The following is a 27114-nucleotide window of genomic DNA, read 5'->3' on the forward strand; positions in this document are numbered from 1 at the left end:
CACTTTTCAGCTTTAAAAAGCACTCAGCTTACACCCTTCACACTCAATCCCATCCATGCCCTTTTACAAGATTAGTACACATAACATGAACCACATGTGCCTATTTTGTGAAACATGACCAACTAATTTAATGGTGGTCTATATCCCCTTTTTGGTGCTACTTGTGCAAATCAAAATCTGAATCACAATCACACATTTTTATGTAATGCCCCTACACCTATGATTTGGAAGCAGTTTTTATCCTCTTTGGTTGGACAGTGGTTCTACTCAATAATCTGCAAGATTGGTTGGCTTTGATTCTCCTTACTCCATCATCCCTTCAAGCAAAAAAGGCAAAGCTTTGCCGACTACACATCAACAGAGCCTTCATTTGGACAATTTGGAAAGAGAAAAATGTTATACTCTTTCAACGACAAAGAAAACTCTTCTCAACAAGTCTTAGAATCTATTTATTTTTTGCCACCACATGCTATAAAAATGTAATCCTTTTAACAATTACAACTTGAATTCTCGTATATCCAATTGGAGAATTTGTTTGTAACTTATTTGGATAGGTTTGTCCTTTTTTAAATTTCATATCATCAATAAAATTAGCTTCTACCTATATAAAAAAAATGAATTTGCCTCAATTTGTGATTATAAGCCAATCATCTACCCTTCATTTAGCTTAGCTTATTACACATCTTTTACCATTGACTTGAGATACCATCTCAAACAATTTCAAGTAGTATTTCCAACATCCAATAAATATCCCACAAACTTGGCCAAAAAAAAAAAAACTCCAATTTTGTCATTTTTCCTTTTCCTGGAAAAGCACATCTTATGATCATAATATGCTGTAACCAAGCATCCCAGCCTTTATTAATTACAACACCAAATGGACTGCATTCTAAGCCATGAATGAAGAAGATAAGGATACACGAGGGTTGAACTTGAAACTTTCTCCATTTTATTTAATCAAATGGAGACATAAACAGGGCGTTGTCAAAGCCTTTCAACTAGGGTGAATACAAAATATCAGTTGCTCCAAAAAATATTCAAAAGCCTATGGAAAAGAATCAGGAGAGACTCTCTCACTGACTGTGGAACCAAATTGCGGGCCACCTTTACGGTACGATATAAGATACTCGACAGGATATCCCCTCAACTTATGTGGTGCAATTCCAAGATTGTCAAAAGTCAAAGCTGCAAATCCAATCGCAAGATCAGAGGGTATTGTATTAGGAAACAACTTGACTTTATAATTGGCAGAGGAAAAGAATGAGGTGCTTACCATTTTCAGAAACAACTGTATCTTGTGTTAGAGCTTGGATCTGATCCAGATTGAAAATTTCTGGCGTTGGTAATGGAAATGGGACTTTGTTAAGTAATATTTCTCGGGGCGAAGCAATTGCCTGACACCAAACAGCAGCATTTAATTCTCAATTAACAAGTTTATAATATATACATCAATGGGATGGGGTCTGAAAGTATAAGAAAAAGCAACTTCTTCAGGAAAATTATGTTACCAGCAGAATGCAGTTTCATTCTTGAAATATGCATTACCATTTCTTTTCTTCTTTATATTAGATAAATAGCTAGCAACCATTTTGACCCATGACATAAACGTATAGGACCACCATCAAAACCTCGAGCACAGTCATGCAGAACCTAGGACCCTCCATGCAATGAAGGATCAATTTTCAGAACTATGAAAGAGGAAGAATCTTCTATCCAAATTGGATGTCAGAGTTGATTTCAAGAGAAACTTCATTCTTGATTCAAGTATAACAGCGATACTCACTGAAGAAAGTCTTCAAATAGGTATAGCTGTGGATATATTTCTTTTCTTTCCAGGATAAATAACATAATTCTGTCGGAACAAATGAAAAATACAAACAAAAATTCTGTACCACCAAGGAGTTGGGGGAGGCCTCTACAACTGGGCATAATAGTAGGAAAAAAAGGAAAATAGAGTTATCTTTTCTTTATCGTTCGACACAAGTAATTGATTGAGCGGTTGACAAATCAAAGGAGTTTGGTTCTGTAAGAATTTTCTATCCTCAAGTTTGCAAAAAGAATTAGAAAACTTTATCTTTAACATTTGAGCCATGACGAAATATAAATCTGATTTTAACGAAGAAGGAATATAGCGAGGAATATACAAAGAACACAAGTGAAAACATGGATACAATGTTGCACATTATTGACAACTTTTACTTATTTACCTTTGCAATAGGGAAAGGGACTTTCACGTAGCGAGGCCATTCACGGATCATGTCATACATAATCTCTGCCTGCATAAAACTTAAAAATGTGTAAAGAATTTCTTTTTTTATTTTTTCTGGGGGGAAAAGGATATTTGTAAAAAGTAACTTACCAATTCATGCACCGTGAAGATCTCTGGACCACCTAATTCATAAACTTTTCCTATGCTGGTACCATCATCTCTCAAGGCTGCGACAATTCCAGCAGCAACATCAACAACATACACAGGTTGGATTCTGCAATGAAAGTGGTGGTTGTTAGGATAATTGTCAGAAAAAAAGTTCAGGACTCCGACAAAATTATAACTACTCAATGCCAACAATATGTGTTTTTGATAATATGAAATACAGACTCAACAAATATATGATTTACATACTTTGTAGATCCATCTCCAAAGAGGGGAATAAAGCCATATTTTTTAGCAAAATGTGCCCAGTTATTCATAATACGGTCCTCTGTACCAATCATAGCTGCAGGTCTCAGAACTGTTGCCTGTAAAAGAACATTTTAGAAACATTAACTCTTACAATAAACACTTAATAAATGAAAAAAGTTTGTAATTAAAATTATATTAAAAATCTCTAACATTTGCTTGAAGAAATATTCGTGTGTTATTTGCTGGATTAACAAGTTCTGCATGGGCTTACATGAGAACCATCACCTTCACTATTCAGTAGATAATATAAAGATGTGCGTATGTGTGGGTAAAAAATAAGGTTTTCTTTTATGAGAAACCAAGCTTCCACTAAGACAAATAAAAGAACGCCAACACAAAAACAATACGAGGAATAAGAAAGGAAAAGAAGAGCCAACTATAAAATGAGCCTGTACAATGGATCCTAACCAAAAAAACAAAAAAGATCTCAAGTTTTCATTTTTTTTTCTTTTAAGAATAATGAGCTCTAAGTCGTTGAGAATAAGAGACTGAACCTAGTCATAGCCCAAACCTCCCCTAAGCACTCTGAACTCCTCTAGAAATTCTCCAATCTCCTATTTGAGGAAGGGACTTTTGCAATCTCCTTCCAAGTTCCACAGCTTATTCCCCTTTTATCTTTTTGTTCACGTCAGGCAGGCAGCCATTAGGATCCAACTCATTTAACATAGAGAATAGGTTGAGAAAACCATTCCCATTTAACAAGATGCTTGCACAGGTTATACACACCCCCAGTCCAAATATATGTGAGAGTCTTAATAGGGATATATGGACCCCGAAATTTCGGGTTGATTGGTTCACTTACCCGAATGAACCGAATGCTTAACTGACACCAACCCAACCCAACGCACAAAATTTTCGATTTGATTCAAGGTGGGTCTTCGGGATGCAATGTTTGAAGATTTGTGAACAAAAGAGTAATCAATTGGAGACAGATCTGAATATGAAGTATGGAGTGGAGTTGCTGCCAGTGAGATATATGGAGTGAAGACGCCAATGGTGAAGTAGATCTGAAGTAGAGACACCAAGGATGAGACAGATCTGAAGTGGAGACACAAGATGAGAAAGATCTGGGTGGAAAACGTTGACGATGAGACAAATTTGAAGTGTAAATCGAGATGAGGCAGATCTGGAGACGCTGACGATAAGGTTGGAACATGCACGAAGCCCGAGCCATCATGTTCACCCATTGAGCCGAGTGTTCACCCACATCAAAGTCTTCACCTTTAGATAACAAAAAAAGGTGTCCGCCCCTTAGGTCGCCAAACTACAAGGAGAGATTCGCCTTTCGGCCGCACTAGTCGCATAGGACAACCGAATTAGGCCGAGTCAGAAAGGCTTGATGACTCAAGGTTCAATCAGCGAGGCAAATCTGAAGTTGTGACACTAGAAGATGAGACAAATCTAATATGCCGACGTTGGCAATGGGTCAAAAGTGGAAATGTGATGGTGAGGAAGTGATGGGTAGGGCTCCTTTCTTCCAGAAATCCAAACCCCTTCCATTCCAAGAGAGCAGCTTCATTTAGTGTTGGAGGAACTCCCTAGAGAGCATCTTCATTTAGCATTGGAACTGCTAAATTTTGATAGATTACCGGAAGTCCATCTTTTCTTTGGGCAATTCTATGATTGGGTGGACTTCATCCAATTCCTTGTAGGTAGCAAATTTGTGTCAAGGATCTGAACTTAGCATGTTTTCTATCCATGCAATCTTTAAAGCTAATATGCAATGTCAGACATTTAACTTATTTTTCCGCTCATGATTTTGCTTAAAGCGTTAAACACAGTTTCACCTCAGCCTTCATAAACGAAATACTGCTCCCATAAAAATAAAAGATAAATGAATAGTTAGAAAAATCAAAATTTGTAGGATTCTCTAATGGTATGAGACTACCATTAGAAAAACTATATTTTTTACTACGCAACTTCTTGTAGCATTATCAACTCAAAATAAGGAAACAAATGATAACAAATTACCTCTGGGAATGCTCTTAAAACAGATTCCTCAGCAGCAGCTTTGGCTCTCAGAAATCTGGAAGGAGATGATGAAGATGCTCCCAGGCAGGAAACTTGAATAAATCTCAAGATGCCGCCATGTTCTTTGGCAATCTACAATATTGAAAAGGAGGGCAAAGACCTAATCTACATCAGACTCAAAAAGAGAAGAGGGTAGAGAACTACTTTAAAGACACGAATTAAAATTTAGGAGGTTATTTCTTCTTTGTTTCCTATTTTCTAGCTTAAAATAGAAAGATACTGAAAGCACATTTGTAATTCAGTTCAATATGATCATCAAAAGTTTTCCTTTGCCTACATAAAGAAGAAAGTTTATATGTCAATGAGAAACAAAGAAAAATATTAAGAAGTTGCATCATACCTGAGTGATATGCTACATACACAACATACTTCCAAAATATTATACTTCAACTTAATATATGCAGCTTCTCTACACATTTCTGTGTCTATATTGATTATTGTCTTTATTAATTAATATTCAGCATCTAGGAATTATTCTACTGATATGAATATGGGATGTTAACTGCAGCAGTATCTTCAAGGGGAAAACAAAGATAGACCAGTGATTAAAAAGCACCTCAACACAAGTACACTAAAAAATTTTTATTTTATTTTAATTTATTATAGAAACAATGAAAGACTCCTAAAAGATGCTCATTTCTCTCCCCACTCTCTTGATAGGAAACAAAAGAATTCATTAATCAAAAGAGAAGGAATATAAAAAGGAGATGAAATATCCCCGATTTAGCCAGGGAGACTACTAATAAGACTCCAAATTGTCAATAATATGTATTAAACCGTAATTACAAAAAAACACTGTGAAGAGAACACCAAGTACAAGAAAACATTTTAACTTGATCAATGAAAATTTTCACTATCCTATTATTCGGAATATATATTTTTTTTTTTAATTTCACTTTCATCAATCAAAATTTTGAAATTGTTTCTTATCATGTAATTACACAAGGCCCAACAAGTGCTAGTCAATATTAAATGGAAAGGAAACGACATTATATCAAATATAGGACTTCTTATCATGTTAAATCATCAATAAACTCAAAAACTTAAGTTAATAGGTTGCGATAAATTTAATTATTTATTTGTATTTTAACAGCATTGAAGTGAAAAATTATACCGTGGCAAGTTGTTCTGCCATGGAATGATTCACTTCCTCAAAGCTGTAATTTCTTGTTTCATACTCTCTTCCTGTCAACAAAGATGGCAATTTCCAATCTCAAAAGGCTAAAAAAATTCAAACTCTTTATAAGAAGGAAGAAAACAGGAAGCCCATACCAATAAGATTGAGGACCACATTAGACTTTGCCATTACAGCTTTTATTGAACTTTCATCTCTTGGGTTGTATTTCATTGGTACTATCTGGGAGAAAAAGAAGTTGAGATGATCAATGTAATGGGGAGTTGGAAAAGTAGGCATTCAGCAGCACATGGAAAGAATAAATAGTGCTATCATCCATTGTATTACAACATCATATGCTGCTCTACCTGTCCCAGATCTCCCATTAATTTAAGATGACGAGGTGAATCTTCAGAACCTCGAAAAGGGACTAACACCTGGGATCCCATTTTAGCTGAAACAAAATTCATTTCCAAAATCATGTATGGCAGAAAATTGATACATAATCAATAATAGAGCCAATGCTGCCAAATCCACAACCAGAACCATTTATAAATACAAGGCATTCAGCCGCATAATAAATTGAATATCTAGGGGGGGAAAAACAAAGTGAATCATCATTTATGCTCATCTATTACCTAGTTGTTGTACAACATAACGACCAAGGAACCCAGTAGCACCAAAGACAGTAGCCACAATCCCACTGCAAAATGAGACAGTCAAAACAAAAAACTAAGAGACCTTAAAAACAAAAAACTAAGAGACATTTTAAAGGAAAACAGATCAGCCTATACTCAGATTATCTGACAGGAACAGAGAAACCAATTCAGACTGAAGTTACATTATCTCATACAAGCTGGCATGAGGTAAGAAATTTTCGTAGGGGTACACCATGATTTATTTAAATTACTCAATACAAAAACTATATCTAACAAATGTTTATCGTTATCTGCATATGGATCGAGCAATCAATGGCAATAGAAGAAGTAAAAGGAAAAATATTTCAGTTAAGGGGAGACTTTCAATGATAAAACACAGTACAGACTGTCAAGTAGACATTATATATTAGAATCTTAGAAGCTGTTTAGGTTCATCTTTTAAAACATATTTTGCAGAGTAATCTTTTAAAACTGTTTTTTGTTGTTTTTAATTCTAAAAACTGTTTGGAAAGATAATAAAATTTTTAACCTGAACTCTATTCATTTCACATCCTAAATTCGGTCACAGTTCCAAAGCACACAAATCCAACATTAATTGTACAACATTGGCTGAACGAACAAATAGGAGAATTCAAATGCGAAAAAGATACGGTTAGGTTACCTGACGGACGATCTCCCACCAGTGCCCTTGCGGACGAGGTGCCCAGCTCCCCTGGTGGCCAAGGTGGATTCATAGCGTGGACGATCAGCTCCATAATCTGAAAAGAGAAAAAGAGAAAAAAAAAAAAAGGAATAATCAAATTAAAGAGCTTAAAAATGGAAGGAATGAGAGAATGAAGAGAAGGGGAAGGAAATGAGAGGGATCACAGTGATGAGAAAGTGGATATATGATCTTGAGGGAAGAAATTGATGAGGGAGAGTTGAGATTGTGGTGCTGCGCCAAACGCCTCGAAACGGCCTGCATCTTTGCTCGGAATCTGCTCGGAGTGATGACGGAGGGAGATAGAGAGAGAGCGCGCTTGTATGAACAGAACAGAGCAGAGCGAGGAACTTTGACGTACAGGCTTTGATTTTTGGGTTCCCTTTCAAGTGGGCTTCAATGTAGCCCATGCTTCTGTAAATTAAGTCCAAATACAACTCCCTTTTTTCTTTTTTCTTTCTTTTTTTTTCTTTTTTTTTTTTTTGAGAAAATTTTACAACTCTATTTGGAGATCCTAATTTCACCGATCTTCATTTTTAGTAAAATTTTCATAATTGTCACTCGTTAATAATAGAAGCTTATATGAAAGTTATAGATCTACCCGTATTAAGTTATATTATATTAAAAAATAAAATAATCAAAAAACGAAAGAAGGGCTCAATTTTCTATTATTTGCATTTATCCTCGTCCAAAAATGGTTCCATTCCAAAACCCATGAAAGAATGGCGATCTTGGACTGATAATATACCCACCACCACAAATAGCAGTACAAGCGACTCTTATTCGACTCCATTGAAGAAATCCTTGGAAGCCATCGATGAAGAGAACAACTCCGACAGTATCCTTGAGTAGAGACGTCGAAATTCACTCTTCAGAATCCTTGGCGTTGCAGTTAAATGAAGAACTCCTTGATAAGGACCGGCTTAAGCCATAGAAAAATAAAGTGATCACCTAAGATCCCAGTTGTAGAAAGGCCTCGCTGTTTATTTTGGTTTTTAAATATTTCTACCATAAATAATTAGTACGGATATGAAAAGCTTAGGAAGAAAAGAAGAATAGAAAAATCGATGGTAATATATATGAAAGTTGTACTATGATGCATTCTGATTATAATATATATGTGATTAGGAAGATGAGAAAACATTGATTCTAAATTAATTGATTTACTGGTAGAAAAAAGTCAAAGTTATTTGATTTTGTTCAAAAAAAATAAAAAATCTAACATTTTTTTTAATAGTTATTATACTAAAAAATTATCCAAGAGTAAAGCCTTTTTTTTAAAACTAGGTCTCATTGACACTTTCAAAGATGATACAGCTTATGCATATATCGTTAAAGATTGAAAATTAAGAATTAAATACATAATTACTATAATTACAAGCATCAAGTGGGCGTGCCGGAGTGGTTATTGGGCATGACTAGAAATCATGCGGGCTTTGCCTGCGCAGATTCGAATCCTGCCGCTCACGCTTTCTTTTTTTTGTTTTTTTGTAATTTCAATTTTCTCCTCTTTTACTATTTCTATTGATAATTCATAGAAGATGATTATTTTTAGAAAATAGTAATTATATTGTTTAGTCCCTTGAGTTTTTTTCCCCTTAATCTTTTACCAATTTTAATTTTATTATGTATTATTTATTTATTGAATCTTATTTTCAATTAAATCTTTATCATTAGCTCACGCTTTTTTTTTGTTTTTTTTTGTAATTTCAATTTCTCCTCTTTTACTATTTCTATTGATAATTCATAGAAGATGATTATTTTTAGAAAATAGATTAATTATATTGTTTAGTCCCTTGAGTTTTTTTCCCTTAATCTTTTACCAATTTTAATTTTATTATTTATTATTTATTTATTGAATCTTATTTTCAATTAAATCTTTATCATTATTAAATAATTAGAGAATGATGTTATATGAACTTAAAAATGATAGTTTATATGATGTTATCCATTGTCAGTACACCAGTTTTAAGTGAAGATAAGTTACTATGTACTAAATTATATGAAATGACTGGGGTTTTAAAAAAATAATAATAAATTATAGGTGAGCGAGATGTTTATTTGATTAAGTTAAAATATATAATATTTTTCAATTCAATTAATAAAGTACTTTAACGTTTTTTTAATAACAAATTGGGGGTATGAAAGTTTGAACCTCCGAAGAAATGAGTAGATGTCAATTATCGCTGAGCTATGTTAATGTTGGTAAAGTATTTTGACATTACACCATCAATTTGTAAATTAATTTTAATAATTTTTTAATATTAAAGACTTATTTATGTTAGGGTTTATGGCTGTTCTTGTTGAAAAGTTTGCAAATTTAAACTGGTCTGATTGCTGGGCGTCCAATTCGATATATGCTGAATTAGTGCCACCTTTTTATATTTCCCTCATACATACTTTCCGCTCTGGTCAGAAACTTGATGATGTTCGTCGAATAAATAAATAATGAAAATTCAATAGTTAAACAATGACCTAAATCATTGCAATATCAATGAAATAGTTTGATCATTTTAATGTGCAAATGTGCATTATGTTGGTTCCATATATTAATTTATTCAATAGACTTAATTATTGTTACGTTTTTTTAATACAACATTTGGGACTCAACAACTCATCACGGAGATTGATGCCTTGATAAATTAAGTTGATGGGAAAAGAGAGCACACAAAAAATGGTGTGAGTATGGATTCTAGAAATTTAATTTAAAAAAAAAAACATTTTTCACTTTAAAATAAAAATACAGCTTATGAGTATCAGAATAAGCGGAATGTTTAGACTAGAAAATTACAGGTCTAAAATTATACTAATAGGCTCATGAATTGAACATCCAGTGGGCGTGCCGGAGTGGTTATCGGGCATGACTAGAAATCATGTGGGCTCTGCCCGCGCAGGTTCGAATCCTGCCGCTCACGCTTTTTCTCATTTCATTTCTTTTACTATTACTACTAATAATTCATTTTTGAAAATAGATCAATTGTGGGTTTTTTTTCCCTTTTTCAATTTTATCCTTAATCATTTACAGATTTGAATTTTGTTATTTATGTATTGAATTTTGTTATTTTTAAATTAAGTATTTTACCATCACTATTTATTTCGAGAATGATGATATATGAATTTAGAAATGGTATTTTTAATTGTCTATTGTCAGTATACCAATATCTTTATTGATGGTATTCCATTCATCTTTCAAAGAGGGCTTTTAATTCCTGCAAAAGGGACACAACAACACTTGGCAAAGAGCTGGATTCAAGATCTTTAGTTACTAGGTAAATATAAGGATGAGTATCCTTTTTGAAAATGTAGCTTAACCTCAAAAGATTTAGCATGTCAGCCAACTATTTATCTTTTTTCTCACTAGATCGCAAGTTATGCTCTTGCTTCTCTCTCCTGCTCTCTTTTTGTCGATGGTTCATGATTCAAGAACAAATTTATAAAAAACAAAAGATATAATTACAACACAAAATAAGATGTTATCAATGTTATAACTTTCTTTCCTTCTATATATGATGGATTATCTCTTTAACCAGTCATACAAATTCAAAACTTATACAAATTTGCTTTCAATACACTTTTTTTTTATAGGAAACAGAGAAGATGGATTCCAAATCAAAAGAGTCCAAAAAAGCAAAGAACAACGAGAGGGAACCCTCCCCAAAGGAGCTATACAATCTAAGACTTCCAAAGGAGCCAAAGGAGAGTCTCACCGTACAGTTCCAAAGGACATAAGCTTTCAATACTTCATAAACGTCTCAATATATCTAATCAACTCTCACGTATTGGATGAATTAACTAACATGGAGCTAATTCTATCTCCATTATCATGTAATACATGAGTAGCATCTACCCAAATAAACAATACAATTTTTTAAGATCCTGATACCTGATCCCTGGATGATCCGAGAAATTTAACAGTAAACAAAACCTTTCGTTGGATAAATAAAAAGAAACAAAATGCATCTGCAAGACACAAGTTATCATTTCATGGCTTATGCATTGTCTATGATTTATGATTTCTAACTAATACATCCGCGGTGAAACATGATAAGACTTCTAATAATTTCTAATGAATGCATCAGTATGCAAATTTTTGCCCAACCATTCTAAGGTGCATGCGTTTTCACAGAATCCACTGTGTGAAGCTGGTGAATTAGATTTCTTAGAGAAGTTTTAGACATATTGTCATGAGAACAAACTTTACAGTAGCCCAAGCAAAACAAAATGCATAAACATACATCAAAGAATTCATTCAAAAACTAATCTAGAGCTTTGAAAAAGAATTCCTAAAGTTTACAACACCGAGACGCTAATCTAGGGCTGCTCTCTAATCACGGATAAGCATAGCAAGACTGTAGTTACAAAAAGAATTCAAGTTTAAACACCAAGATGCTGGAAAACCAAGAGAATTTGACTAAAGACAAGTAGAGAAAAAATTATCCAAACAGCAGAAGACAACAATCAAAAGATTCAAAACCCAACTACTTTTTCTGCTTGACAAAGAAGCTAAGCCTGAGAATATAAATTGAGCAGATACAATTTCCAGGGGTGAAAAAAAAAAGATTTAACCACAAGGCATTGAGTGCAGGATGAGATCATGAAGAGAATCACAACTCCAAGGGTACAGAAAATGTACTCGGGACAAATATTTCAAGAACATTTTAACAGATTCCCAATTAAAGTTAGAAAATAAATGAATCTAACATCTGAAGTTAGTACAAATGACTTATATTAAGCGATATTATGAATAATACAGTAAGTAGAACTGAAGTGAAAGATAAAGTTACATAAAAGCTCTGAGCAAAGAAAAGGAAAACACTTTCAGATAATGTATACTTATACATAACAAGTAACATTCCAATGGGATCTTAAAGAAACCATCATCACTACAATTAATGTTAAGATGTGAGGGTCATAATAATTTCATCTCATTGATCTGGTAAGGAACATCAGTTAAGTTATTGAAATCTTCCCAGATATGCCATAGAAGAAATGGAAAAAACATACTTGATATAATGTATATGGCTGTGGTGGTACATTAGAGCTTCTCAGTCAATCTAACCATAAAAGAGTTAACTGCAGCTGCGTCAAGAACAATCCATGAGGATTCAAATAGCTCGTGGAAAAACTCTGTGCCGATTTCCTCCGCTGCATTTTGAAAAGCTCTCCCAAATCCATTGCCCCGAGCCGCCCCGAGCCGAGGTTTCCCACAAACCCCAACGATCAATACTTTGTTGGGCTCTTGAGATAAGCAAGCACATAGCAAAGGCTTCATTCTGGCTCCTTTCTCTCGCAAAGCATCCATTATAAAGTAGCAAAACTTTGTTAGTGCTTGGGGATACCCCAACAGTTTGGCGTCTATAGAATCTTCCAGCTTCACCCAACGAAATTTTCTCCCACTTCTTATACAACCACTCTTTGTAATTGTAGAGCTCCCCTGTCTAAGAATTGACCTCTGGACCTTGATTGCCCGCTGCATTCCAGCTTTGAGCTTATCAAGATTGCTCAATGACAATGCATCATAAGCCACTCCGAATTGCTTAGAAGCACTAGAACCATCCGCTTTGACAAAGGACTCGAGCAGTGCAGTGACTCCATATACCACATCTGCTGCTGACACTTTTGAGCTATAGCCATGTAACCTCAAGAAACTTCTGTAGTAGAAATCCGTTAGGCCGTACTCGGGCAGGTACCGCTCAAATTCATCCTTCATCTTTTGTTTCACTTCGAGATTCATGTATTGGAACTTTTGCTGGCAATCCACAAGTGCAAACCCCATGCGTGCAAGAAGCAACTTGAGCTTCTTCATCCCATTGTCACTCCATGTCTTTAATTTGGTTGCAGTGTAGGAAGAACAGAGCATTGAATCAAACAAATTCCACTCCTGCAAGAGCATTAATCTGGGTTCATCGTCATAAGTAATTCTAGATGAATCAGGGGCTCGGATCTTGGTGCCATCTTTAAGAGTAACAGAGGTAACGGCATTCAAGTTCACTGAACTGTTTATGTGTTGTTCAAGCTCCATAACCCCAGCTTGGTACCTCTCATCCGTCAATCTTTCATGAACAAACTGATCTGTTAAAGAGACACAAGCCAACCATAGCAATTCATTCGTGTTCTTCCTCAGGGAATGAGACAGATCATACATCAAACACCCCGAAGGCTTGCCATGGAAGGTACCCATTTGGTAGTATCCCTTTTTCAGTTTTCTAAAAAGCTTAAGAGGATCATCTTCATTCTCTTTATCAACCCTCCTTTGTTTCCTCGACCCACTTCTATCATCTTCATCGCTTTCACTATCATTGTCATCATCGCTTTCAGATTCCTCATCAATCTCATCATCGCTGTTTAAGTCGCTCGCATTGGCCAAAGCAGAGACATCAAAATCATAAGCCAAATCGGCCTGGAGTTCGTCATCTCTTGTATAAAGCACAACCACTTGATCATTTTGATCACTCAGATTGTGAAGATGAATTGGGCGATGACTATCGACTACAAACACTAGAGCAGCTGGACCTAGATTCAGAACGTTCCTAAGATCTCGATGGCATCCCCAATTAATTAAAAGAATCGAAATCGGGTCAGCGGACGACGATGACAAACTAGGGCCTGCATATTTGTGAATTTCTCGAAAAGAAGACACGGGATAGCATGCGTATCGAACCGAATCAGACTCAAGAACTTGGAAAATGATTTTCAAGGCACAGAGCGAGTCTACATCAGAAGTGGAAGGAAAAATAAGCAGAGGAGACAATGATGAGGCTGTCACTGAGTCACGAAGTCTAGTGTAAAACAATTCAACTCGTTGCTCCCTCACCATAATCCTTCAATCGGACATTCAGAAATGGAATTTCGCCGCAAAACATCCAAAATCAGGATACCAAATAAATCCCAAAACTAGACACAACTTCAAATCCGTGAATTCCACAAGAACCCGTTCCATATAGGGACTGAAGTTGTCGAATTCTTCAGCCAAATATATTTCTAGAAAGGGAAAAAGATTGGAATGTTAAATTGGAGTAGCTGAAAGTCTAAAACAAATCTCATGATTCTCTAAAAGTTTTATTAATAATAATAAGTTACAATTTTGGGACAAACAAGTCTCGTTTCATCTTTAGTTGAGAAACTCAAACAAATACATAATTAAACCAGATTACTTGAGGTGACCATTCACGTTCACACAAAATAGACATGATACAGCTACTTAGCTGACGAAAATGCACACTGCTTCCAAACACATTCATAAACGCGAAAGAAAAAGGCGAGCTCAAAAGTTTAGCCGTGAACAAACCTTGGATTTTGGAAGCAGCCGATTGAAGGCTAGGGACGATCTAGAGACAGAATTCGGTGTACACTGGAAACTGGAGACAGGGAGCCCTTCCCTTACGGCTTATGCTGTTTTTCTTCGCCTCCCTTTTGCAAACTATAATATCAAATATTAATATATAAATTAAAATGAGATATTATAAAATTATAAATTATTTAATTTAATAATTTACTTATATTAAATTTTGAGGCATTTTTAATGCCAACATGTTTGCAAATATAACTACTACTTTTTAGTTTTATTAATATGGCAAAAAATTTTAAATCACATTTTTCTTTTTATTTGTTATTCAAATTTTGATCTCATTACTAAGTATACTTCGTATTAGATTTATTTTTGATATATCAAGTGTATCCAATAATGTAATTGATATACCTAATATGAAATATATTACTGATGTAGTTGATATATCCATGAAGCATATCAGTCACACTAAGTAGGTAAATGATATACTTTATATTAAATATATCAATTATAAAGTTTTTTTAAATTGAAAATTTTGGTTTAAATAACACTCTATGGTTTTTTTAAAGATATATTTCATATTAGATATATTAGTTATATCAACAATGTAACTACATTAGTTATACACTTATACTTCATTTTAGTTACATTGCGATCCTATGTTAGTTATACTTAATTTTAGTTACATTGCGATATAACTAATGTACCTAATATAAAGTATATATATTATACTAAATATATTGGTGATATACTTCATTTTAAGTATATCATGATATAATGATGATATATCTAATATGAAACATATCACTGAACCACTTGATTTCATGTACATCAATGCAATAAGTATAATTGACTTTTCTATTTTTCATTTAGGTCGTTTTTTTCCTATACTTGCAAATTAGAAAAATAGTTACTTTATTTGAAATTTACTATTAATTTCTTTGCTACATTTGTAAGGCATCATTGGAAATATGTGCATATATATCACTCTCTTCATTAGGCCGACCCAGTCTAAAAAGTGTAGACCCAAACTTACGAAGTTACATGATGTGGATTGATTAATTTGATAATATCGAATTAAGTGAGGTTATCACAAGTGCGATAATTATTCGTATGAGTAATTCATAAGTGTGATATATTATTTGTGTTGATGGTTTAGGAGTTTGTGAAAAATACGATACTATAGTTAACCTTCTCCTATTAGTTTGTATTAGAATCCCAGCATGTAGGAGTGTCCATATAGGCAAAGAAATTCTCCACATCCTTAATCCAATCAGAAACGTTTTGAAGGTCCAACTTCTCAATAAAAAAGACTTGTATGGATTAGGAAAAGATTTTTTTTTTCCTTGAAACCAATGAAAAGCTTCATCCCCTGCTGGAACTATACATTTCTTGATACCCAGGCCATAGATTTGTCTTTCTGTACAAGATCAAATGAAGATTTATTACAATAGATCCATTTAATTGTCATAAGATGCAGTGAAGTTCACCCTAATGAAAATTAAGGGTAAATAACTTGTAAGCTATGTCTACATTGACCAACCTGGAAGCAGCATTAAACCCAAAGAAAACTTGACAAAAATGGAAAATGCATTGCAGTTTCAAAAGCTTTTTTTGAAAGTTTCCCTAAAGAAAAAGAAAAAGTCTAATACCAAAATCTAGAGAGTAATGTCATTTTGCTGCACTAGAAAAGAAATAACATTTGGCTAACTCAACTCTACAAATTAGCCCCTAACTAAACCAACCATTACATTGTTGCAAAAACCATGGCCACTCTCATTCCTCTTTCGTGTTAATTATTGTTTTTTTTTTCTTTGGCATACATGGGTTTGATTTTATTCTTCATTCATTCTAACTTTGCTAACCGGAACCATCAATCTTTCGTTCCATAAACACAACTTCCAATTTACACTTTGACTCTCACCCCTGCTGCCCCATCTCCATCTCCTCTCTTTATTATTTAATCGTTTGTTTCCTATCCTTGTCGACCAGTTCCGGTCCTCCCGCCTCATTGCATCTTAGGCATCCCATCTTAACAAAAATGTCTGGTTTGCCCATTTATCTCGTGGAATACTCCGTCACTAATTTAAGGAACATGGATGACTTATCCTCTAATAGTCGTGTCGGGGTATCGAACTCTGCAATTCTACCTGCAAACCACATTCCAAATAAAGATCTCAGCTGGATTCTCTAAATTTATTTTAAAATAATGCATACTGTGTTATTTTTAGTGTACTAATGTAATGCCTTGTTGGCTTCCAATTACCAGGCAATACTCACCATCACTTAGTACCAGGACCAAGTCACTATCAACTACCGTTGGAATTCGATGTGCAATCGTGCATACGGTGCAATCTCTAAACTCTGTTCTAATAACCTTCTGGATGAGATTATCTGTGGCCATGTCAACAGATGCTGTGGCCTCATCGAGAACAAGTATTCTGGCTTGTCTCAATAGTGCACGGCCCAACGCTACAAGTTGCCTCTGCCCCACACTCCAATTATCTCCATTTTCGAGCACTGCGAGTTAATTGCAAGGATGGTACCATCAAAAACCAAACATGACATATACATTAAGTGCAAAACAAAAGAGAATACGGAGGATAAGTTCCATACACACTAGCTCCAAATACCTGGTGTATCGAGTTTTTGCTCCTTTTCGCGGATCATTTGTCCTAGTTGCGACTTATCCAATGCCTGGGTGACATTATATATAAATCAGAAAAACACATTTTATTTTATTATGACTAAGGACATTATAGGTTAAATTACAAATTTAGTCCCTAAACTTTCACAAGACCGTCTAATAAGTCTCTAAACTTCAAAAAGCATATAATACATTCCTACGCCTTCAATGTTGTGTTTAACACGTGCTTAAACTTTAAAATTTATTGAATAAGTCCCCTAATAAAGGATACCCGTTGGTTTTCATGTTTTATTCCCAATGAGAGTATATTAGAATTACTACTATAGCAATTTTAGTGGAAAAAGTAGGTAGTTAAGTGGAAATTGGAGAGAGATCAAACCTGCCAAATCTCATGATCTGAATGTTCTTCAAGGGGATCGAGATTGCCCCTAATTGTCCCTTCAAACAAAATAGGATCTTGAGGTATGATACCAAGCCGACTTCGAAGGTCATGAAGGCCGATTGTAGAAATATCGATGTTGTCAATAACTATCCTTCCACTTGATGGTTCTACCAATCGGAATAGCGCCTGGATCAAAGTAGATTTACCGCTTCCAGTTCTACCAACAATCCCAATCTTCTTTCCACCGGGAAAGCAGCAACTTACGCCACGCAATACCAACGGAAGATTCTCCTTGTATCGAACCTTGATGAGCAATTTGTCAGTTTTATCTAACAACCATTAGTTTGATACAAGTCTCAAGGATATGCTAAAAGTTAACCAAGAACATGTACTAAGGCCTGACCTCAAGAACAACAATTATTTATCACCTTTTACCCAAACCACCGTGGTTTTCTATCTCAAATTAACATCAAAGGTAGCAAAAGCCTCATATTCTATCAATCTTATTAAACTGGGTTGACGAAATCCAAAACTTTTTCAAGTTTCATAATTAATCGACTTATAAAAAGCATAATAGAAAAGCACTAGAAGTAATTCTTCAGCCTTATTTATGTGGCACACGAACTGGGAAACACAAATGTTCTTGTCTAATAAAAAAAACCAATAATCTCCATAATGGTTAATTTGCAATATAGAAAACAAATATCAGCAGGCAATCCATTGTCAAAGTAGAAAACAGTTCATAACTCCAGAGCTTCAACAATAAATAAGAAAATAGAAAAAAGGAACTTAGTTCTAAGACTTTATAAGATTAAAATTAAACTTTGAACATTTGAAAATATTTCAATACCACATTGAACAAAAAAAATGCAGGCACGCACACTCATAAGCACACTCGTAAGCATGATAATAACCTAGGCAAACCCTTACCTTTAGATCAGTAAGCTCAATAGTTCCATTCTCAGGCCACATGGAAGGCGGACGAGAATCCTCAATAAGTAATGGTGCCTCACTTGGAATTTGGCTATACTGATAAATCCTTTCAATAGATATAATTTTGTTTTCAAGCTTGCAAAAGCTAAGTATCCACCGTGACAGGCGAGCATTTAGGTTTAGACCATATGTTACCGCAAGGCCGGCCATACCTACAAAGGATCACCTGGTTGATAAATTTTCACAATCCAGTCCCCTCTTAAATTTTTCCCAAGTCCAATTTATGTTAGCCCATTTTGACAATTTATATTGTAGAAACAAGGACTCCATAACAGTGTACAAAGACCAAGCATACAAAAATGCATTAAATCTAGAAGAGAATATGTAACATACTTGGATCAATACTCCCATGAGGAAAGCTGACAAGTAAAACCATGCAGAAAGCAAAGACGAAGGTTGAGAGTAGTTCCATGCGAAGACAGAGCCACTCAATAGCTGCAAGACTGCAGAAGAATGGGCGAGAGTAACAATCAAGAAGATAAAGATTTCTCTTCATAAACCGTTTTTCCTGTCCAAAACCTCGTATTGTTGCTGCTCCAGCAATTGACTCGCCAAATAGATTAATAACGGGAGATTTCTGAATGCTTACAATGCGAACAAGCTCCCTTGATGAAGACATGTAGTATTTCTGCACAATAAAATGCTCTTAGTAAGCTCTAGGTCATCAAAATAGAGACTGAACTGACTTTTCAGTTAGTCCTTCTGAAGACCAACAGAATTCTTCAGCAACAGAATTCGAATATTTGGGTTAGCTTGGGCGTGCATCAACTAATCTTATGAAACAACCATTGTGACTCTACTATATTTGGTTGCAAGAAAACTCAAAAAAAATTAAAGAGATCATTAGATAAGAATTTTTGTAATTACCATCTCCAACTATTGCTAACTGGAGAGTCCTTTTGCAATCTCAGACATTCCTCATTTTTACAATCAGTTGTAAGGGCAGAGATCTAGGGTTAGTGTCAATCAATAAGTTGAAACAACTTCGTAAGTATATGTTCGATATAGAAATCGAAAGGATCCAATTCGAGCAAGTTTCAAATTCAAACGTCAAATTTGATCAAAAGTGTATCACGCGAGAATCCATTATTTATATGATTCTTTCATAAAAAGAAATCACAAAAAATGGTATGTTGCTGCCATTTTGAAACGATTAAAGATCACCGAAGTAATGTCTAAACCCAATGATTCAAGGCAAGGATAAAGGATTCTGGAACAAGGAAAAACCTTTTTTAATTGTCTCAATAACTAAACTAGATCTGAATGAAGAATCGAAATAGATTCTAAAGGAGACAGGCAAAAATAAAGGGGTTAGAGACCGCTCAATAAATGAAATGCTTAAGCTTAAGGGTTGTTTTCCTTTGAGTGAGAGTTATACAACTTGAGTTATGGGGATAAGAATGAGTTTTTTTTTTCAAAAAAGAATAAAAAATAAACATTATTTGCTATATATATTATTGCTAGTATAGCAAATAGATTTCCTTTCTTGTAATTGTTATTCTTAAAATTCAAGATTCCATTTCCTTTTCGAACAGAGCAGACTTCTAAGACTACAGCGTTTGTACCATTCCCTTTCTATAATGATGGAAAGAAACATCACGAACAGATTGACAAGAGAATAATAAATAAATATGGGAAAAGAAAAAGATTTTTTTTAGAATTTATATATCCTGGAATCTATACCATAAAATTACATAATACTTTAGAACCAATCTAAACCTTTGCATGATGTACTTAAGAATGACATAGTAAAAGTGACAGGAAAAAAAAAATTCTCATAATGCCAAATATGACGAAAGTATTGAGTATCGTAAAAGAAACTTAGGAGGAGGGAGTCTGTAATCAGTACTCACCTGCATCCACAGACAAATAATGGCCATAGGAATGACTAAAAGCAACACTTGCCAGGTAACTTCTGTCATAACACCAACTATGCCGATAAGTTGTATCGTTGTTGAAGCAAACCCACCAAGTCGGAAAGGAATATCAAGATCCACAACACTTTGATCAATGGACACCTATAAGACGAAAAGTAATAAAATAATTCAGAGTTGAAAGGAAACTTTAGTGTGTGTGTGAATAACATGATTAAATTGATTTGGGGCCGGTTCTTTGCACGAAGGCTTTAGAGGATCTTGATCACATCCTATGGGATTGCCAATTTTCTCTGGCTATTTGTGGCCGGTTCTTTGAGATCTTCGAGGTGGCTTGGGTTCACAATAGATTTGGGGGGCTATGGTGGAGGAAGCGCTCTTGTTTCCTCCTTTATGTGAAAAAAGAAGTTTTTTGTGGCACCCTTGTTTCTTTGCGATTTTGTGGGAGATTTGAATCGAGAGAAAAACAAAATCTTTAGGGGTGGAGAGAGACAATGAGTCTGTTTTTGATCTCATTAGATTCAATGTCTCTTTATGGGTATGTTTCGAATCTATTTTGTAATTATCAATTATGTTTTATTTTTGCATTGGACCCTTTCTTTAGTTAGTGTTCCTCCTTTGGGGCACTTTTTTTTGTATGCCCTTGTATATGTGTTTTTGTTTTCATTTGCCTCAATGAAAAACTCAGTTTCTTATAAAAAAAACATGATTAAATTTATTAGAAATGGACATCTATCTCTTAGAAGGAGAAACTTACGCGATTCAAGATTCGCCCTGCTGGTGTCGAGTCAAAGAATGACATGGGTGCACGAAAAATAGATGTAAGCATCTTGACAAACAATTTTTGAGCAGCTGCAAGACCAAACATAGCAACCAGAATAGCCCTCACAAATACAAACCAAGAGCTCCCAAAAGCAAGGGCCATGTAGACCAAAAGGAGGGTCGTGGGAGTCGCTTTAGGTTGGTCCCCTTCAGTTTGGGGATTTGCCGATGCCATCCACCAGTTGCTTGCAATCTGAAGGAATTGAAACAATGTTTGCGCAACAATTATGAGAGGGATCAAGAAGCCCTTATATGCTGCAGCCATGTATGACAAGTAGACCTTCATGCTCACCCGGCCTCTCACCCTTTCCTCTTCCTGTACAAGCTGTCTTTTCCTAGAACGTTTTGCCTTCTTCTTCTCCTTGATTGCCTTTTGCTCTGCTGCTGTTATACATTCTTGCACTTCCTTAGCCAAATTACCAATATTATTTCCAACAAGATCACACTTTTTACCAAGGTTAAGAGATTCATCTGCAGACATAGTTTCATCTGAATCTTCAGATGAATGGTTGGGAATGTCCATAGCTTCAATAGCTTCATGATGAGCACATACCAAAGTGTTGAAGTCAGTTCCTGCTTGTAAAAGATCATCGTATCTTCCTGCCTGTATAATGCGGCCTTCTTTGATAACCTGTATTAATAACATTACTACATGTGATACACAGAAAAGTACTTAACAGTATTTATATCCAAGTCATCAAGAGATTTTATGTTTCCAGAATCTTCTGTTTACTCCTTGTAATTCCATTAATCCAGAGTTATTGTTGCATACTTCTTTTTCTTTATGGGGAAAAAATGGAAAAACATAGGAGACGTCGAAATTACATGAACATAATATCATACTGGAGTTGCAAAATTGATTTAAAATGTGAGTAGCAGCTCAATAAATGTCACCCTACAATCACCTATATTGAATAAACCATCAGAGGACTTCATCACAATGATTGTACTATACATTCCTGCTATTTTTTCCCCATTTATTCAAGCGAGGTTCTTAAAACATAGGTTTTCAGCCTTGTGTTAATCCCATTGAATTCACCTTTCTTTTTAGCATTTAATCCTCCTATTGAATACTTTCATGAAAATTTGTATTGAATAAAAAGGTTCTGTGGAGCAAAAGGAAGACACCATGCCCTTTAAAGAGGACTGGAAGTGGGATTGAAGTTACCTTAATCCATTTGTATAATAAGTTCTAAATTACATATCAATGGCTAACCAAACACTTTAACAATAATTCAAGAGAACTTTTTACAGTCTTCATCAAATTCTCACATTTTTTTTCAGACTTTAAGAAGATAGTGTCATAGTTTGATTCTTAGGGTCATCATGGTGACAGTGTATGCTCTCTAGAGATTTTTTTTTCTTTAGTATCTGTCATCATCAGTCGGAGTTATTTTTTGTAATTTCACTAGACTTTTGAGTAGATGTCTCCACTTCTCTTTTCAACTTTTGACCTATTAATTAAAAAATTGTTTCTTGCAAGAGAGAGGAGCAGGTTAAGCCAGAATGTCTAGAAAGACTTTAAAATGAACGGGATGAAAGAAAGATGAAAAGAAGAAAACAGAGCAAGCACATCATAAGATCAGAGGCGTCAGAACACTAGACCAATCCCAATCAATTTACCATTATGAATGGGCGGCAGACAGAAAAACTTAAAAAATATATGGAAAATATTCCAGAGTAGGACTCTCCAAAAGCAAGAATTACATAAAATAAGAACAATCCATACCAATATCAAATCAACGGCGGGCAAGAATTCAACTTGATGTGTAACAAAAATGACAGTTTTGTCTGCTAGGGCCGTCATAATGTATTCCTGCATGACATGTTGCCATTGTAAGTAACCGTACTACCAAATACCTGAGAACAATATGGAATGCCATAACAAATATAAATAACCTTAAATAAGTCTAGTGCAGTGTGAATGTCAACAGCACTAAAGGGGTCATCCAGTAAATAAATATCTGCATCTTGATAAAGCGCCCTGGCAAGCTGAACTCGTTGTTTTTGGCCTCCACTTAGGTTTATGCCTCTATCACCAATTATTGTTTGATCTCCATGCGGGAGATTCTCCAAATCTTTCTTCAGTGAACAAGCATGAATTGCATTCTTGTATTTTGGTTTGTCAAGAGGACTTCCAAAAAGAATATTTTCTTCTATGTTTCCAGATTGTATCCAAGGTGATTGAGGCACATATGCAGAAGTACCACATAATCTTACCTGCGCATAGAAAAAATGAACAAGTACTCAAGAAATTTGCAATATTTCCAATAACAAAGAAGGGAGGACCTCAGATATAGCAGGTGAAAAGCTTGACAAAATTAAGAGTGGAGAATTCTAAAAGACTTACTTCCCCCATTATTTTCGGAATCTCCCCAAGAATGCAAGAGAGGAAGCTAGATTTCCCAGAACCGACAACACCACAAACGGCGACACGCATCCCTTTCTCCACTCTCACTTGTATTCCTGATAAAGTTGGCCTTAGAGAGGAAGGGTCCCAGGAGAAGAGACCATCTTTAATCTCTACAGCTGCATTTGTTGCACCTCGAGGTAGGACAATAGTTGCATCTTCCTGCAATTCTTCCTCCAGCAGCAGTCCAGAGATACGGTCTAGAGAAACTTTCGTCTGAGCCATCATTGACACCAGGTCAGGGAAATTCCTGAGTGGTTCTTGGAGGATTCTAAAAGTGGCTAGAGCAGAAAGAACACTGCCTGCAGTAAGCTGACCACCCAACAATATGCAGGTCGCAAAAGTAACAACAGAGACAAATATTGGGGAACTCCAGAAAATGAAAGTAATGAAGGCTTGGGAATAAAGAGCTTTTCGAAGCCACTTGAATTCCACACCCCTCATCTCCTCCAACTTCACTTTGTACCTGACTTCCCAAGCTTGCAGCTTCAGAATCCTCATACTTCTCAGACACTCGGAAGTTTTTCTCATCCTATCATCCTTGGCAGCCATCAATTTGTCTTGATAGTCCTCCTGTATTCTAGCTATAGGAATGGTAACAATAATTGAGACAATGGTGGCAATCAATGTTGCAATAGAAGCAATTCCAACATTCTTATACAAAATAGCTAGAGCAAGAATGATTTGCATAGGTAGCATCCAAGCATCATGGAGATACCAAGAGTAATCCCCAACTCTTTGCACATCAACAGCCATGTAGTTCACAATCTCGCCACTGGTATGACTCTGTTTGGCAGAGCTGGAAAGCCTGAGGCCTTTTCTATATACTAATGCTGTGAGAGCCGATCTCACATGCATCCCCAGAATGTCAACCCCGAGATACCACTGTCTGGCTGTCAAGGTCTCCACAAGCTTCGCTGTGAAGAATGTTCCAGCCAAAATGTATCCCTCGTGGGGGAAAGTTTCTTTCCCCCCCAAGTAATCGACAAAGTCGCTAATCATGTAAGGACCTACATATGAAACTAGAGTATTGAGGCCAGCAAAGATGGCATTACAAGCGGCCTCCTTCCAGAAGGACTTCAGAATTGCCCAAGCAAGAGACGGCTGTTTTGAAGGATTATCTGCTTTCAGTTTCTCCCAGTTTGAGTTCAAAATCTTATAGTTGTTCTTAGATCGATCTTTTGGTGCGAGAAGGGGAATGTCCTTGAGTTCAAGTGGTCTCTTTGCACCAATAGAGAGAAGGGGGTTCAGCCAATTAAGTGTAATTAAACTAAAGAGCCCAGCTTCACTGTAAGGGGTAACCTTGAGACATCCTGGTTCTTCCTCAATAAGCAATGGCTCTTGTAGATCAGAATTCCTATAAGCTTTTATACCAGTGACCCCCCTAACAGCAACAAAACTTAGGAAAGCTAAAGCAGGAGTTGCAGCAAAATTTGCTACAGCGTGAGAGCGAAGGTATTCCAGGCCTTGTAGGAATAATTCTCTTCCATCAACATACAAAGCACACAGACAAATAACAAATGACACAGACCACCACACCCTCAACAACAATGGAAATTTCTCTAAAGCCTTAAATTTGCAATGCAAAGACAAAAAACTCAAAAGAAACCAAGACAAAACTTGAGCAGCCGGCAAGCAAACAACAGACCAATCTTCTTCTTCCTCCTTCCCTTTAACAGCCCCTCTAATTGAACTAATGACATCGAAACCTAAGACAAAAACTTGCACAAACAACACATAGAAACAACATGAAACCGCCATCTTGAAACTGGTCCCGACGTCAACATCATGAATTTCACCATCCGCGCGGCGCCGAATTGGACTTGCATTTGCACCAGATTCATCATCTTTGACGATGCCAAGGCGGCCAACGAAAACAGAAATCCGCTTCGCCAAGACAATGAAGAAGAATAAGATAAAAAGTGCGAGATTGATGCAAATTGATGCGAGCTCCAATGTTGGGAATGTTCCAAATGCTTCCGACAAGGAATTAGAGGACCGTAAATCAGATGACAAAGCTTGGATTGTATTCAGTAAATGGGCAACACCCATCATTGATTGCGGGGGAGAAGGCGATTCAAAACAGTGAGTCGGCGGCGAGTTAAGTGAGAGAGATAAAACCCTGTTATCAAAATGAGCATTTCACCATCTGGGTTCTCGGAGACACCTAATGAGTATTTCGGTAGACAGCCTGCAGACACATAGCACATGCCAACAAATGAATTTTTTGTCAACACGAAACTCAAAGATAGAGAGAGAGATGTTGTACGCTCAAATACTGTCTCTGTCTGTAGCGAAATGGAAATGGACAAAAGGGGAGATGGAAAAAACAATCACAAAAAGAAGAAGAAGACCCATCAGTGGAAACTGACCAACCTGCCCCGGCGAGAGGTAACTGTGTGATCACTGAGGACGAAGAGCAAACCCAAAACCCAGTTGCACCAAAACCAGCTGCCTCTCCAATACCAATCAATTCGCCACTGATAAATCCACCCAAAGAAGAAAGAGGCGGAGGAGAGGAGAGGGGGTATGAAATGATAACCAAATCTCAAAAAGAAAGAAGGGTATTAAAAACGATGATGACGATGAGTAGGATCCAAACAGAAAAAGAAAAAAGAAATGCAAAAGAGGGAGAAGAGAGAGAGAGGGACAGCACTCTCTCTTGTTCTCTCGTGTAAAATAAAAACTAGAAGAGAAGAGAGAGAGAAAGGAGAGGATTTATGGGGTTTAATACAAAAACAAACTGCCGAGCCGTGCGTAGTGAGGATTTTGTTGTTGGGTTTCTCAATGGCGCTATTTGGAGCCTGAAGGTGCTCCCACGCTAACCAAAATTCTCACTCAAATTTCGTCTCTCTGTTGTGTTGTGCTGTGAGTACATTGTTTTGTTCTTCCTCCTCGCCCCGGCCTCTGTCTGTGTCTTACATGCGTGTGCCCGCTGTGCCACGGGGAAGATCACTGCCAGAAGAATTCCCAGTTGGGAAAAATGGAGGAATCACAAAAATTCTTCAAAACCAACAAAAGAAAACAAATCCCTTTTTGAGTTTTGAGAATTGGGAAGAGAAGATTGTGTCGTTTGGTATGGTTTGATGGGTGCGCGCTAGCTAAGCTAGGTCGGTTAATAGGTCACTCCACGAACCAAAATTGGTGGATTTTTCATCACATTTCTCACTCACTTCCGAATCTGATGCCATCCATTATCATATCTTTTTTCTTTATATATGTGTCCCTATACGGACCTTGTCCATTACAATTCCCTTTTCTTTTTCTATTGGTTTTTCTATAATTCATTGTCTTTATATACTCACCTAATGTTTGTCAAAAAGCTCCTAACTTTCAAATCAATAGATAGAGTAGTTTTTTTTTTCTTTTTTTTTTTGGCACAAGTGGACAACACAATCATTTCTTTTAACTTTTTTAAAGGTTAAATTTTAGACTTCGATCCTGAAATTTTTTATGGTTTAGTTTAATTTTGCATCTAATAAGTCTCAAACTTTCGACAACTATTAACTTT

General features: G+C 35.8%; 3 protein-coding genes and 2 non-coding genes across 6 annotated transcripts; 2 read left to right on the forward strand and 3 right to left on the reverse strand.

Annotated features, from left to right (window-relative positions):
* Positions 1–769: 769 nt before the first annotated feature.
* On the reverse strand, positions 770–7566 carry LOC111024199 (NAD(P)-binding Rossmann-fold superfamily protein). Its single transcript, XM_088118037.1, has 12 exons — positions 7355–7566; positions 7149–7245; positions 6467–6531; positions 6197–6282; positions 5987–6071; positions 5829–5899; positions 4655–4786; positions 2624–2739; positions 2360–2483; positions 2208–2276; positions 1274–1394; positions 770–1185 (listed from the first exon to the last, which is right to left on the reverse strand). The coding sequence occupies exons 1-12, from the start codon at positions 7449–7451 to the stop codon at positions 1046–1048; spliced, it is 1203 nt and encodes a 400-aa protein (XP_087974163.1). The 5' UTR covers positions 7452–7566; the 3' UTR covers positions 770–1045.
* Positions 7567–8574: 1008 nt separating this feature from the next.
* Positions 8575–8656, forward strand: TRNAS-AGA (transfer RNA serine (anticodon AGA)). Its single transcript has one exon. It is a non-coding gene; the product is annotated as a tRNA-Ser (tRNA).
* A 1364-nt stretch (positions 8657–10020) lies between these two features.
* Positions 10021–10102, forward strand: TRNAS-AGA (transfer RNA serine (anticodon AGA)). The gene has a single exon. It is a non-coding gene; the product is annotated as a tRNA-Ser (tRNA).
* Positions 10103–11984: 1882 nt separating this feature from the next.
* LOC111024206 (uncharacterized) lies at positions 11985–14605 on the reverse strand. The gene is made up of 2 exons (XM_022301845.2): positions 14476–14605; positions 11985–14168 (listed from the first exon to the last, which is right to left on the reverse strand). Exon 2 carries the CDS (start codon positions 14002–14004, stop codon positions 12223–12225), a length of 1782 nt encoding a protein of 593 aa, XP_022157537.1. The 5' UTR covers positions 14005–14168; positions 14476–14605; the 3' UTR covers positions 11985–12222.
* A 1442-nt stretch (positions 14606–16047) lies between these two features.
* Positions 16048–26794, reverse strand: ABCC5 (multidrug resistance-associated protein 5). Of its 2 annotated transcripts, none has more exons than XM_022301827.2 (12): positions 25980–26794; positions 23544–25794; positions 23093–23413; positions 22923–23009; positions 21129–21824; positions 20351–20515; positions 18831–19125; positions 18435–18649; positions 17502–17807; positions 17109–17172; positions 16756–16995; positions 16048–16625 (listed from the first exon to the last, which is right to left on the reverse strand). In XM_022301827.2, exons 2-12 carry the CDS (start codon positions 25656–25658, stop codon positions 16534–16536), a joined length of 4596 nt encoding a protein of 1531 aa, XP_022157519.2. In that variant the 5' UTR covers positions 25659–25794; positions 25980–26794; the 3' UTR covers positions 16048–16533. The 2 variants fall into 2 exon arrangements, with proteins under 2 accessions (XP_022157519.2, XP_022157520.2); XM_022301828.2 differs by having other exon boundaries at positions 25976–26794.
* Between the last annotated feature and the right edge of the window lie 320 nt (positions 26795–27114).

This window comes from Momordica charantia (assembly GCF_013281855.1).
Source record: "Momordica charantia cultivar OHB3-1 chromosome 9 unlocalized genomic scaffold, Mcharantia_2.0 BLBB01000009.1, whole genome shotgun sequence".
Classification (NCBI taxonomy): domain Eukaryota; kingdom Viridiplantae; phylum Streptophyta; class Magnoliopsida; order Cucurbitales; family Cucurbitaceae; genus Momordica; species Momordica charantia.

Excerpts from the sequence above, each read along its gene's own strand:
- LOC111024199 (XM_088118037.1), bottom strand. The coding sequence starts at position 7,451 with ATGCAGGCCGTTTCGAGGCGTTTGGCGCAGCACCACAATCTCAACTCT. Across the intron at positions 7,246-7,354 it reads ATATCCACTTTCTCATCACT|ATTATGGAGCTGATCGTCCA; the intron begins GTGATCCCTCTC and ends TTCTCTTTTCAG. Across the intron at positions 1,186-1,273 it reads TACAGTTGTTTCTGAAAATG|CTTTGACTTTTGACAATCTT; the intron begins GTAAGCACCTCA and ends TTGGATTTGCAG.
- LOC111024206 (XM_022301845.2), bottom strand. The coding sequence starts at position 14,004 with ATGGTGAGGGAGCAACGAGTTGAATTGTTTTACACTAGACTTCGTGAC.
- ABCC5 (XM_022301827.2), bottom strand. The coding sequence starts at position 25,658 with ATGATGGGTGTTGCCCATTTACTGAATACAATCCAAGCTTTGTCATCT. Across the intron at positions 23,414-23,543 it reads TTCCGAAAATAATGGGGGAA|GTAAGATTATGTGGTACTTC; the intron begins GTAAGTCTTTTA and ends TTCTATGCGCAG. Across the intron at positions 21,825-22,922 it reads CCGCCGTTGATTTGATATTG|GTTATCAAAGAAGGCCGCAT; the intron begins GTATGGATTGTT and ends TTATTAATACAG.